Source organism: Diadema setosum, chromosome 2, assembly GCF_964275005.1.
Source record: "Diadema setosum chromosome 2, eeDiaSeto1, whole genome shotgun sequence".
Classification (NCBI taxonomy): domain Eukaryota; kingdom Metazoa; phylum Echinodermata; class Echinoidea; order Diadematoida; family Diadematidae; genus Diadema; species Diadema setosum.
The window spans coordinates 31518362-31531911 of NC_092686.1; the positions used below are offsets into that span (position 1 = coordinate 31518362).

Here is a 13550-nt window from a genome sequence, read left to right on the forward strand (position 1 = left end):
CAGTGGCCCAGTCTGACCGCGCCAAAGCGTGCACTCCATATAAGGAAAAATTGCCCGAACAAGATGGCGACGCAACACGGTAATTTGGCTGCACGGTCTCGTGTATGTTGGGAATAGGGACACGCATTCCACTATGTTTTAGTTCGGTGAACGGACTTCGTGAAAGTAAAAATAGATATAAAATACAGATTGTCATCATAAAGGGAATTTTAAAATGCATATAAGTTGATAATTATATTTTTATTTATTTTGTAAAAGATTAAATTATCTTGCATTCAGTTTTACAATATCATTACAAATATACTTGTCATCATCGCTATTGTATTTAGATTGGCAATGCGGCACTGGCGCTGTGCTACTTGCTTCCGGCTTTTGCAAGAATGTGGACGGGTGCTTAGCAACAAGGAAAACTCCCTATTGTCGCTGTCAATATCACCGTCCCCGCTCCTCTCTCAGTGTTTATATCACTAGCACCGCAGCGCAGCATAACACTGTGTATCACATCGCATCGAACTGGCGTGTCGACCGGACCGAATCTTGCTCATTCAATCTAGTCTATCTAGTCAGCATTTGAACACTTGTCACAAGGCCAAGTGACTACCGTGTCACTTCAGGGAAACAGACGATAGCTTACTTCTTTCTACTCTGTAGTAGACCCTAGAAATTCGAGATCTACAATGGAAAACCAAACGTCAACTCAAGCCCAGCAGGCCCAGGTATGTTATGTTAGGGTATCTACAGTCTAAATCTACTTGTCACTACTGGAACTTGAATCTGGAGTGAGCGTAGATACTATTACTAACTTGGAACTCTAGCAAAAGTTAAGTATTTTTAGTCTAACCTCCATCTAAATGTAGTTTTCTACCACAACATGATAACCTTTCTAACCTTTTTGCAACACACGCTAAAAACAGAATAGTTACTAATCATATTTACTTTAATACATGGTAGATTCTAGCCTATATTCTAACTCGGCGCACATAAACACCGTCTCCTGTCGGGGATTACAGCTGTAACTGCAACCAGCCTGTGACAAGACCCTGTGTATGGTTGAGACTGAGAGTATCTTAATATACACCCTAAGCCGAACACCCTTATGTTTTTTTGTTTTGTTTTTCTTTATCAGTAGAAACTTAAAATGTCACACAATTTGCCTGAAATTTTACTCGCATGTGGAGAAAACATTCCAAATTCACAAGTGCCCATGAGAAATGGGCTGATTTGACATAATGTGCTTGAACTTGAAGTTTAATGCATCGAATGCATTTGGTGTTCAGTTATTTTCCCGCTTTCAGTGGCGCTGTACTTATAACTTTGAAACCGGCACCCCTACCCTTGCCAATACAAGTGTACGTGTGGAGTGCGTGTATGCTAATAGGGTTCTAGACGGTAGAAGATCTAGAACTAGGCTTTCTATTTTTTTATTTTTTTTTTTGGTTGCTTTTGCTATTATTAATCTTTCTGTTTTTCATTAATAAAATGTGTGGACATATCCTCTAATGTGTTAAATCCCTAGTGAAAACTGTGACTAGTGTGAGTACCGTAGACGGCGTAGTTATGGGTAAACTCAGTCCCCAGCGCACACACACAACATCACAAGTGGCCGAGTTTACCCATCCATAACTATGGACATGGACCATGGTAGTAGTCTCATGCTCGCATATTTAGATTCTACATATATTTGTTCTGAGTGCTCAATGCTATATAAATGATGCAATATTTGGTACCCTGGAGTAAAATGAAAATTTACCATTTTGTTGAATGAGTTTTTTTTTTTCAGTGCTGTACCCTGGGTTACCAAAATTGTGTAAAAATAGGCCTAGGCCTAAGTATTATTACATGTATGCACAGAAAATAAGAATGTTTTATTGTTTGTGACTATGCAACAATTAATGCATGCAAATAATAATTTACATGCTCTATTATACTCTTTGCTGTTTAAAAGTTAACATGGAAGGAAATCGGCATTGCGATCGTTATCGCCACGCTGATTTATGCTGGCTTTGATGATGAGAAAATACAATAGTCGCCATGACAACATTGTACAACTGTATGCTAATGGACATGAGATGGCACTACACAGTGCCGTACCCCGGGTTAGGATGGTAACCCGGTGTATATACAGTGTGACAAATCAAATAGAAGGGTGTTAGTTTCAATGTACAGTCACTACAGTGTCAATATGTTGGAATGGGGCGCCCCGGGCCCTGTGGTTAGTCTAGAAAAATTGTCTAGACTTGGGGGAAAAAAAAACCTAACTGTTAGAAAGTTGTTCACATGTAGGGTCTAGAATGTAGAACTTTTCTAGACTCTAGACTTCCGGAGTCAAGAGGAAGATCATTTGTAGAACTAGCCCATACAATATGTTGGAGCTTTTCTAGGAAAATATTTAAGTGCAGCCTGATCTGAAAACGGATCTTTGTTTTTTCCCATAACCAACAGATGGCCACAGAGAGGACAGAGCCCAGTCAGCTTCTTGCCACATCGACCCTAGAGAAAACTTCAGGAGAAAAAACATCAGAGTTCTACCGTACTGAAAATCTTCCTCATAGATTTGAAAACCCTGGTAAGTTGGCAATGATGGTAGAGTTTCTACTTGGCAATGAGTGCAGAATCAGAATGATTAAAAAAAAACCAACACCACAAGAGTAAAGTTGCACCTTGTTGAGGGCCTGCCAGAGTTACACAAACTGTAGGCCCTACTTTGTAAAATTTGTTTTATTTAGATGAGGTATAGGTATAGGTACATGTACTGTATCTTTATACCTAGCTAGAAACTGTACTACAGTCCACAGTGACAGTGTTTTTATTTTCGACAAGTTTGCACATCAACAACTATTTGTTGTGACAATGAATTAAAAAAAAAATGTCTAAGGAAATATAGTCTCCCAATTATCAAATGAAAAATGTGTTGTAAACCCAGACCTCTATTATGTACCCAAGATGGAAATTCCATACTTACAATAGATGTCTATGTCGTTCTTACTCCAATATTTGCAAAATTGTTTTACAACTCCTGATTTACACATTATACAAAGTGTACTTGCAAAAGAGACTCTGTATCATTAGGTCTGCATGACATATATATGTAATTGTTGACAGGTGACTTTCTTTTGATAAAACTGAAAATAATTCTCGCCTTAATTTCTTCTTTTTATAGGAAAATAAAATAATAATACATGTCCATTGTAACAGCAAAAAGGAAGCAACAGACCACATAATTAGAGAATATTGTATGCCTCAGATAGGTTAACTCTGAGGATGGTATAACACCAGGGTAAAAGAAAAGTGCAGCATGGTTCATTGGGGGAGAGTGGTATTTTATCTGCATGATTATTATTGATATGAGAAGGCTGAATATTGTTTGTAAAATTACAAGTGGAGCCAATTATATGCTGTTACTTACCCTCTTACCTGTATAGCAAAGGAAAACTTAGAAAGATTCTTATACCTTTTCAGTTCTCCCAAGTTTTCTGAGGGTGAAATAACATTTGAACTGTTTTATACTTCACCTTTTGTTTATTCAGATGTCTTTGAAGGCTACAACTCCAAGCCCCAGAATCCATTGTACTACACCACAAACATGAGCTACGGAAGCATACCACCTTCTGTCCATACAGTACCAACATGCTTTCATGCAAGAACCAACAAATTCACAGAGGTGAGTAAATTCATGGCAACTGATCTTCAGTCAGAGTACTCATATGATGTTTTCAATTTCTTTTCTTTCATCCCTGGCTTTTAATTTGTAGAATTCGTAAGCGAGGCATACCACTCTACAATGTAATTGTATTTTGAGATTTGTCTGATTTCATACGGAGATGGAAAAAAGTATTGTGAAAATTCAAGGATGTGATTTCCATACAACTGTATGATAAGTGTTTTCCATATCATGTTTTGTTCTGCTAGCTCTTAGTTTTGATAAAGTGATGGTCACAAGGACAAGCTGTGGGTAACTTTGATAATGTGTACAATGTACCAACTATGCATACACAAGCGGCCAGAGTTCTCTGCAGTATGACATTGCCAAGCTCGATGCATTCATTCATGATTCTTTTTTGCTATGTTTTGTAATGCAACGATAAAGAATACAAATACCGAACTGAAGAATATTAATACAAACTCTATTTATTTCCTTCACTTGCAGCCACTGCTTAAGGTTGGCATGGTCCGATACGAGGGTGTCAACACCAGCACAAACCCAAGCTGTTTATGATACAACAAAAAGGAACGACTCTGCTGCCAGCATCAAAGAAACAAGACCAGCATCCTGTCCAGTTCAGCTGCAGACATCCTCCTCAGATGCATGATTTCTTCAAACCAGATGTCCTTCACACAGCATCCGCAGTGACGCGGGGCAGTTCTAACAATTATTCACAGTTTTTCACATGGCAGGAAATCTTTATCATCTACCACAGGGATAGATATGCAGTGTAGACAGCTGCTGTTCTGAAACATGAACTGGAAGTTGTTGGCAATATTTGAGTGTTTTGTAAAATTGATTCCATGTAAATTTGTATATAGCCGAAATATATTAGAAATGTTCAAATTGAAAGTGGACATTATTCTCTTATCTCTATACAGTGGACTCCCGTTATAACGAAGTCCTCGGGACCGGCAGTTTTCTTTCGTTATAACGAAATTTCGTTATAACCGAATGAATAAACAATAAAAATACATAGAGTTGATAATGCTGCGGCCCTAAATTTCATTTCGTTGTAACCGGAATTTCGTTATAACCGTGTTCGTTATAACGGGAGTGCACTGTATTGAGTGTTGACGTCATATTCATACATGTATTTTTTTTTTGTACATGGAAACCACTCCAAGGACATTCATACAATGTACTTGTATTGCATTGTATTATTTTAAAGACTTTTATGACATGCAAAATCTTGGTGATTTAATAAATACTTAAGGTCAAAGGAGAACGTTCATCACCTGCATGTGCTTGTGTAACATGGTCTGTAATCGTTTTAGATTTTGTAGATAAAGCTTGAGTCTTGTAGGTTCTATGCATTGAGACAGATCAATGACCACAGAAATGATTGAAGTGAAGAATGTTTTCACAGTTTCCTCAAGATCTTTGTAACTAAATCTGCTTGAGAAAGAAGTTAGGGGCATTAAATTTAATTGCATACGTACCTGGTAATAGAATTCGGTGTTATGTAATGCTCTTGTCTGGATGCACACAATTTGTTATACTACATGTAGAAACAGTGTGTGAATTATTTTGCCAATAAGAGTCATCATCATTTAAAGCTCTCAAAGGTTCTTTGGCTACTTTAACACATGCTAACCTGATGTGTTTCAATAATTACTGAAGTCTAAAGGATCTGATAACAGGAGAAAACCACCCAAGACTGAATATCAATTGTTATCTACAGTACACAGCTTTTTAATTACACGGTATTCAAACCAACTGAGAAATAAAAAGCACTAAAGGTGTTATGATATGAATGCAACTTACATGTATCTTCTATTGTGCCTGCAATGTTTTGCATTAATCCAAACATCAGAACTCATTGGGTCATGTTTATGTCTCATGCACATGATTGATTCATGTTTTCTCTTATTGTGCACACCTTAAATTTTGTGAAGTAATAAAACTTGTATGGATGTATGAATTGCAATGAACTGGTGTGATGCACTTAAGTGTTTAGACTGATGTAAAGTACAATGTATACATACACTTGTATGAATCATTGTGTGGTCAGAAGTGTGTACTGGAAATGTGCTTATGGCTCAGACCAGTGACATACCCAGTAGTCATGTGTGGAATGTGCTATGTAACTGGTGTTTAGAAACTTATCGAGTAGTGATAATAAATTTACATAGCTCATTGTAACTGAAGTGTGAAACAAGGGGTGAAACATGGCAAATCTTTTCACATAGTCAAGACATTCACATGCTTGTAGTAATTTGTTTCTTACGAGTCTTGGTCATTGATATACAGTATGTACACACACTGGACAGTATACATTGCTACATGTATACACACAACGTTGAAGCCACCAGAAGTAGCCAAAGTATATGGACACACTACTGTACGCATGTGTTGGAAATCAACAAATTTATTACCATAACGCACAAATAACACACATTGACACACATGCATTTCTATAAAGACAGCTAGATTTGTCAGTTGATTATTACATGAGTGTATGTACATAATATGTGTGTGTGTGTGTGTGTGTGCCTGCAAATATTTTTTTGAGAAAGACTAATGTGGTTCATGGAAAAAAAGAAGTGATTGCTAAGGATTTGCCTGCAACCACGGGAAGTACTTGTACAGAAACCAAAACAAAGGGACCATGAACTTTCAAAGGACATGTGTGCACTAGGCTATCAGAAATACGAAAAATCTGCAAGGGAGTGGGTAACACACTTGGTTATAGTCTGTTAAAGGGGAATAGTCCCGGTAGTATAGATGGCGCTGTTCACGGTACTGCCGATCATCGTTAGCATTGATACGAAGGTTACCGAAGTTGAGCTGTCATCAAGAGTAAAGTGCGTAGGTGTTGCTAAGTAACGTTGCCTTTGTAGTCTTCTTTGCGCATCGCGCAGTCTGTAGTAATGCCAGGGTGCGTGCATATGTGCTTGTTATTATGACATCACAAAAGAAGTTTGCTTAAGCTGTCATCCTCCTCAGCCGAATCATGAGCCGAACTGTGATCGGACCACTGACTACAGTGAATCGGACTTCTTCGGACTCTGGGAAAGTGGGCCAAAGCGTAAGCGCCAAAGAGAAGTCGATAGTGTAGGTCTCTATAGGAAACTTGCGCCGTGCGCCCGCGTACACATTTGACTAAAACACCGGGACCATGCATCTTTAAGTCTCATGCTTAGTGTGTTGAGATTAGTTGTGAAGGATTTTTGTGAAAATATCCCTGATATGTCATGTATAATGATTGATCAAACTGACACTGCACACATCACTACAAAGTACACTTCTTTTAGTGCCGACCACATCCCATTCTGAAATGGCTTTATTGCACAAATAATATTCACATAGATACAATGATGGACAGAGCTCATACAGGCAGTACATCAATAAATGCTGTCCATGGAAAAATAGCACTTGACAATTACTATGAACGCCTCATGCAGTGATAATTCACCATGTGTACACTGACATGGATACAAGTACACGTAGTACATTCGATATTTCATACTCTGCTTTAATACATACATGTATAGGAGTTACTGTTTGTTACATATCCATTTCAACTTTATTGTACTGTTTACAATTATCTTTATATATTTCACCCAATATCTCAATAAATAAATATACTTTACACACATACACAGATAAATCAATAACAATTAAAGCCCTTGCTGTACATGTTTGCGATGAAATAGATTCTTGAGGTTCACTCACATGCTGGTATTCTTTACTGACTTCAGAAATGGCAGGATAATGCACGGATAAACAAAAAAATGCACATACCTGATAATGCCCAGTACTGGGCATTGAAAAAAGTGAATAAATGGTGATCTATGTGGGATTTAATTACATCAGTAAATCCACATAACCCGACACTTTTCATATTACTGTGACTAAACATGATCCATCACGGGTAAAGTTTGATCAATTTGCAACATGACAGACTTGTCACATCACATATTTGACAACTAGACGCTGGAAAAAAATACAGATGTATGCAGCCGTGAAGAATTCACTACTACAGATATGACACAGGTTTTGAATCTTAGACTAAATGAGCATACCTTGTGTACTGTTATATTCATGAGGGTTTAATTTTCATGAATTTTGCAAATCACCGGTTGGTCTGTGAATTTAGCCACATGCAAAAATGTTGCCATACACTAGGGGGAATAGTGCACTTATGATAGCCTCGGTGTCTATTCGCGAAAAACATCTCACAAAAATGTCTATGACCTGCTCATTTGCGGAAATACCTGTACGCGAAAATAACAGCTTATACAGTATCATGGCGGCAGACCTGTGACGAAAGAATATGTACAGTCAAACTGAAGTATGCCAACCGCTAAAAGGATACAGAGTGGCCTTTACATGCAGATGGCCACTACAGACAGGTTGGCAGTCCATTTAGCTTTGTTACACATTCTCACAGATATTTGTCCACATCACAAATGTCAACAACACAAATGGCAGAGGAAATTTACACAGACTACAAGTAGTTCTATCTCAAAAGTATTACAGTGAGTGTAAGAAGATATTTTCATGTATTCATGGTTTACCATTTAAGTTGGCCCTCATAAGGCTGCTTTATGAGATTCAGAAACACTTGCAGAATGAAAGGTAAAATGTATTTTAATTGAAGACACTAGCAGGTAGCGATAAACTTGGAATCTGTGGCTGCTATACGAACTGAAATACATGTACTATCCACAGGTGAGAAAGTAGACGGCTGATAAATGCTTAACTTCATTGGTGGCCATATCCAGGCAGAATTTTCCGCAAATCATTCATGTCTGGGGAAGTTTGTACTGGCTGCATAAAGCTAGTGGCTGCTATAGCAGGTTTAACTGTATCAAGACTTTGATTTACATACTAACTTAATAAAGTAGAATGAGTGATATCCATCCAGTGAACATGTCAAAATAACCCTTTTATTGCCTCCTAGTTTATTACTATATCACTCAAACACACAAGCACACACACAAAACAAAACAAAACAAAACAAAACAAAGATAAGTTATGAAAGGAAAAACTTCGGGAATCCCACAAGAATATTACCGCTATTTCCAAAGGAAAATAGTAAATCAAAAAGAAGATGGTTGAAAATACTGTATGTGTTGTGACTCAAGTTTTGGTCATAAAAAAACATCACCAGAAGTGTTAGGTTTGTGTGGCTATACATCCCTTCACCTTATAACTGATAATATGTAATGCAAGATTTATGCTCTAATCTATCCAAACACCCTCTAAAAAAGAAAATGGAACATATGGTAAGTAAATACTATTAAAAAAAATAGATACAGTATGTGCCCTTAAAAGTGTTTCTTGTTCATTTTATCAATTTCCAAACTAAGCTAGGTGAATGTGTTGGCAATCTTGCTTCATCTGTTTTCAGCATACAATGCCCAAAATACACATGGAAATACACATACTGAAAATGGAATTCTCCTAACACTTGGGGTTGCCAAACATTGTCAAAAGGCAATTCCTGAAAAGGGGTACATTTTATTAGTTTGTCTATTGCTAGAGACAAAAATGATTTATTCCCTATGTTTGTGCCATAGATTTCACCATGAAAGGGAAATATCAACTTCTGCATGCACACTAAATCAAAACATTTGGCACTTCATACATAGGATTGTGCTGCAGATGTCTTTTTCTTCTTTTTTTTTTTCTAATCCAAATTTCCACACGGACATTATACCATCAATAAAACATTCCTTAACTTAGCAGTAATACTAGTAGTAGTACAATTATAGTAGCAATCATAGCTTCAGCTGAGCTTGTTAAAACAGAGGAAAAGCACACTTGCATGGGATTATTTTGTCGATAGACTGTCTTACAGACAAGTTTAGGCAACTATAAAAGAAATTCAAATTTTGAAGTTATAGATTTGCCTTCATCCCCCCCCCCCCAACCTCTCTCATATTTTCAGTCTACTTATCTTGATCCTTCTGATCTATTTTCAATTCCTTTTAGTTCATATGACATCTTGTCATATTTTCACCTTTAATTCTGTCCTTGAACCAGTATTGGGAGAGTAAGACTCATATTTGCTAAGTGATTTATCTCTTTCTCTTGTCATAATGATGCTTTTACTGACTCAAATTGGATCTGCCTAAGTTTTTTATTTCTTTTTCAGCATCTTTCGTACAACACATAAGAGCGATATGGCTTGAATAGTATCATTTTATTTACAGCGGATGAGGCCATGTAGAAAGCATTTGTCATTTTTTTTTTCTGTTTACAAATGAGAAGGTTTGGAGGAAAAACAAATACTTACAAGAAGTTCACGCTAAACATTGAGAGTTAAGTTTTTGACCTAAACTTAAGGTTTAAGAACCAGTGGCAAATCCAGAGGGGGCGCATCGGGTACGCACCCCTCTTTATTTTTTGTTAACCCGTTGAGGACGAGTCCCGAGTATACTCGGGCAGGTGTCTATGGGAAATGCGTGTTGTAGCAAAATCAAACCGTCCTCAACGGGTTAAAACAGAAGAAACAAAAAGAAAAAAGGGGGGTTGCATGCACCCCCCCCCCCATAATTTTGTAAAGGTACCTCCCCTTTATGGAATTCCTGGATCCGACCCTGGGAACAGCGTGTGAACATAAATATTGTACCAACTTTCTCTAAGAGGCCAGATGGGGAGGGCAGGGAAGGAGGGTCAATGTAGTACTTTGTGATTTATCACATCATCATATACAATCAGGCTTCAAAAATATGGACTACAAATACTCTACTTAGCACTACTGAAGTGCTTACAAGTGCGCATTCCTATAAAACAAAAGACATGTCATGAATACAAACAGCGATATTTCATATACAAAATAAATTTAAATGTATACATAAGATTCACCACTACTTTAATTCTCTTGTCTTGTTAATCTGTGACATTTTCAAGATTCATCACACAGACACCATGAACAAGGGATCTCATAAACACCGGATGTCATAAACACCAGTAATACCGGTACACTCTATCGGCTATGAAGAATACCGATAACACAAGTTTGCCTGAAACATGCATTTGTACTACAGCACAGCCATTTTGCACATTTGTGCTATCAAATGAATGATATTTGGATGAATATCACACATGTACATGTATATCCTGTGAGAGGGTCACTACTTGTGTCGGAGCTCACCTTAAATACACAGTTTGCATTGCACTGATTTGCAACCTTACCCACGGCGGTTAATCACCCAACATTACACATGGTGTATACTGATGATAAAACAGTGCTTTGCAGCCCTATGCTGACTTATACATGTCATATATTCCATGGAAAGGGTTTTGTAATGCCCTACACACATCCGCCAAACTTCATGCTAATTGGTAAATTGTATGATGTGAAAAATGTGCATTCAATTTAGAGAGGCTGGTAAGAATGAGTTTGACAAAAAAAAAAAAAAAAAATCAGAGAAAAGAACATATTGATGTTGATAAATTGGTCTCCTCTTACCGTTCCTTTTCTATCCGTTTATTTTGAAACGTCTGGTTCTGCCTGTATTCAAAAGCCTCGACCAAACCAAGAAAGTGTTGTCCATTGCACCTTTTTTTTTTTCAATTTGATCTACTTTGAGCCAGCAAACCTCAAATGCAATCATTTTCAGTGTTCCTGGTTTTAAACGTTGTGTTATAAAGCCATTAATGGTGACAAGTATCATTCACAGGCAGATCCTACCACGGCCACACACAGTGGCAATGACTTGAATTCACTCGTATATCAAAGTCATACTATCATAACATACTGACTTGCAAAAACATGATTAAAAAAAAAAAAAAACTGTCACACTTGGGCAATTAATTTGGTAACTAAGTGTAATTCTAGCAGGCTGACTGTATCTCAAGGACAAACTTTCACGATTCATTAGGAATTCATTTGCGAATTACATTAACAAAGCTGTGTGTATGTGTGTGGGGGGGGGGGTGGGGGAGGGGATTAGTACTAAATTACAGCATTGCATTGATTCCTCCCCCCCCCCCCCCAAACTCTAATGCAAACGCAACAAACAAAGTCATTTTCTGCCACAGGTAGTTGAAAGTATTTGATAACATAGGGCTTGTGGGGTGCAGGCCTGGCAGTGTAGGGCATTTCCCATAAAATAGCCTCACAATCGAGTACCCGCTAATCACAGTATCGCAGGTGATCAGTTCCGGTGAATTAGAATTTCACATACATAAGTACATAAGCTTACTAACTATTTACTAACTAAAGGTCCATCTGGTAATATCAATCATGTTGGGGTGGGGGGGGGGGGGGGGTTGGATGACACAAGAATTGGCATTTGCACATAAATGTATTTGTTTTTCATGTTTTCATAGACAGAATGCCATGTGACATTATCACAATAGTGGCCTGACACTGTTTAAAAGGAATGAAAACGAAAACAAAAACAAAAAACCTTAGCAAGACAACACTGCACTTGTCTGACTGTGACTGGTGCAATACATTCCTAACTCAGACAATAATTTTGAATGTCCCCCCCCCCCCCCCCCCCCACTACAAGCTAATATCATGTTCCACAGTGCTTGTCTGAACATTTCACAAGATGTTCCTGGTGCAGGCAATATATTTCTATATCCCTCTCACAACCAGCCAATATCATATTAATATCAATTGACATCATGCTATGTGAAAAATCCATAATTTTGTTTTTTTTATGGCTTAGGCTAAATACCCACCCCACATACAAGATACTAGCTGAGAGCAATGTGATCATATTTGCTCACAAACTGTCTATACCGTAGTACCATCAGCCCTGTTTGCAATCTTTGATATCATATTACTATTTAAATTTTCTTTGAAGACTGGATAAAAGAGTATAAATTCTTATCTGACAATGGGAAAAGTTCAAATTTGCATTTTAGGTTTTGGGCATGTTCAAAAGGATCAAATATCCAATATAACTCAACATGGGTAGACAATTTGTCTGCAGTCTTATCGCTACCAGGTGGAAAGTTGTGTGTGGGCCGAGTTGTGGCTAATGACATCACATATCTTTTTTAATATACAGTTATTGTATGTCAATCTTTGATAACTATAGTGCTTCAAGCATGTAACAGATAACTGATGAAACAAGATCCCACTGAATAATAACTTAACAAAAACAAAGAACTGCAAAAATATCCATACTTTAAACTGGAAAGAGAAAACATCTAACAGACGGTCCAGTTGCAAAACCATAATCATATCTAAACTTGTTTGCTCAATAAACATTCACAATGCTTCCACATGTAAATACAATGTCAGTTCTTTTATACAAAATCCACTGAGAAACAATACATCTATAGGGTGAAAGCAATGCACTTTGCCTCAGTAGATACATTATCTATGCTGAATACATACAATATCAACACATCTATACAGCTCACTGGTGTCTGCTTAGTCCCACATATACACTCTCTAAGGATGGGAGAGGGGACACTGGGCATGCAGACAAAACATGACAACTTTTTCTCTATCACAACAAGAGACAGAGAAAAAAAAAATGGTACAGCTATCATGGTAGTAATAAAAGGTTAATATGAATGGCAATGGCAGTGTTAACTATGTGCTTCTGCATCCATGGCAAGATGTAAATACAAAAATTTTATCACTTTTGAGGAAAAGACCTATTACTGGTTACTTAAAAAGTAGCCTATTATGTATGTGTTGTCAGTCAATGACAACCATTATGAGTTTGCTTTCCTGGGGAGAGGGGTGCCGGTAGAAATGATCAAAACATGGTGCAAACAAGCTAGCAACACCAAAATGAGGATGATGACACAGCTCCTCCCACCTCCCCCCCCCCCCCCCATGTGCTGCTCATCAATCCTGAAGGAAATGGAATGTACAGCTGAATGCAATCTTTTTTTTTAATAAAAATCTATGATAATGATG

At 37.5% G+C, this 13550-nt stretch overlaps 1 protein-coding gene across 1 annotated transcript; it reads left to right on the forward strand.

Moving 5' to 3' along the window:
* Nucleotides 1-480: 480 nt before the first annotated feature.
* Nucleotides 481-5623, forward strand: LOC140241753 (piercer of microtubule wall 2 protein-like). Its single transcript, XM_072321507.1, has 4 exons — nucleotides 481-716; nucleotides 2443-2566; nucleotides 3528-3661; nucleotides 4148-5623. Exons 1-4 carry the CDS (start codon nucleotides 678-680, stop codon nucleotides 4214-4216), a joined length of 366 nt encoding a protein of 121 aa, XP_072177608.1. The 5' UTR covers nucleotides 481-677; the 3' UTR covers nucleotides 4217-5623.
* The last annotated feature ends 7927 nt before the right edge of the window (nucleotides 5624-13550 follow it).

Bases quoted from the DNA above. Each gene is read 5' to 3' on its own strand.
- LOC140241753 (XM_072321507.1), top strand. From the start codon at position 678: ATGGAAAACCAAACGTCAACTCAAGCCCAGCAGGCCCAG. The intron at 717-2,442 runs GTATGTTATGTT...CATAACCAACAG, and splicing joins CTCAAGCCCAGCAGGCCCAG to ATGGCCACAGAGAGGACAGA. The intron at 3,662-4,147 runs GTGAGTAAATTC...CTTCACTTGCAG, and splicing joins GAACCAACAAATTCACAGAG to CCACTGCTTAAGGTTGGCAT.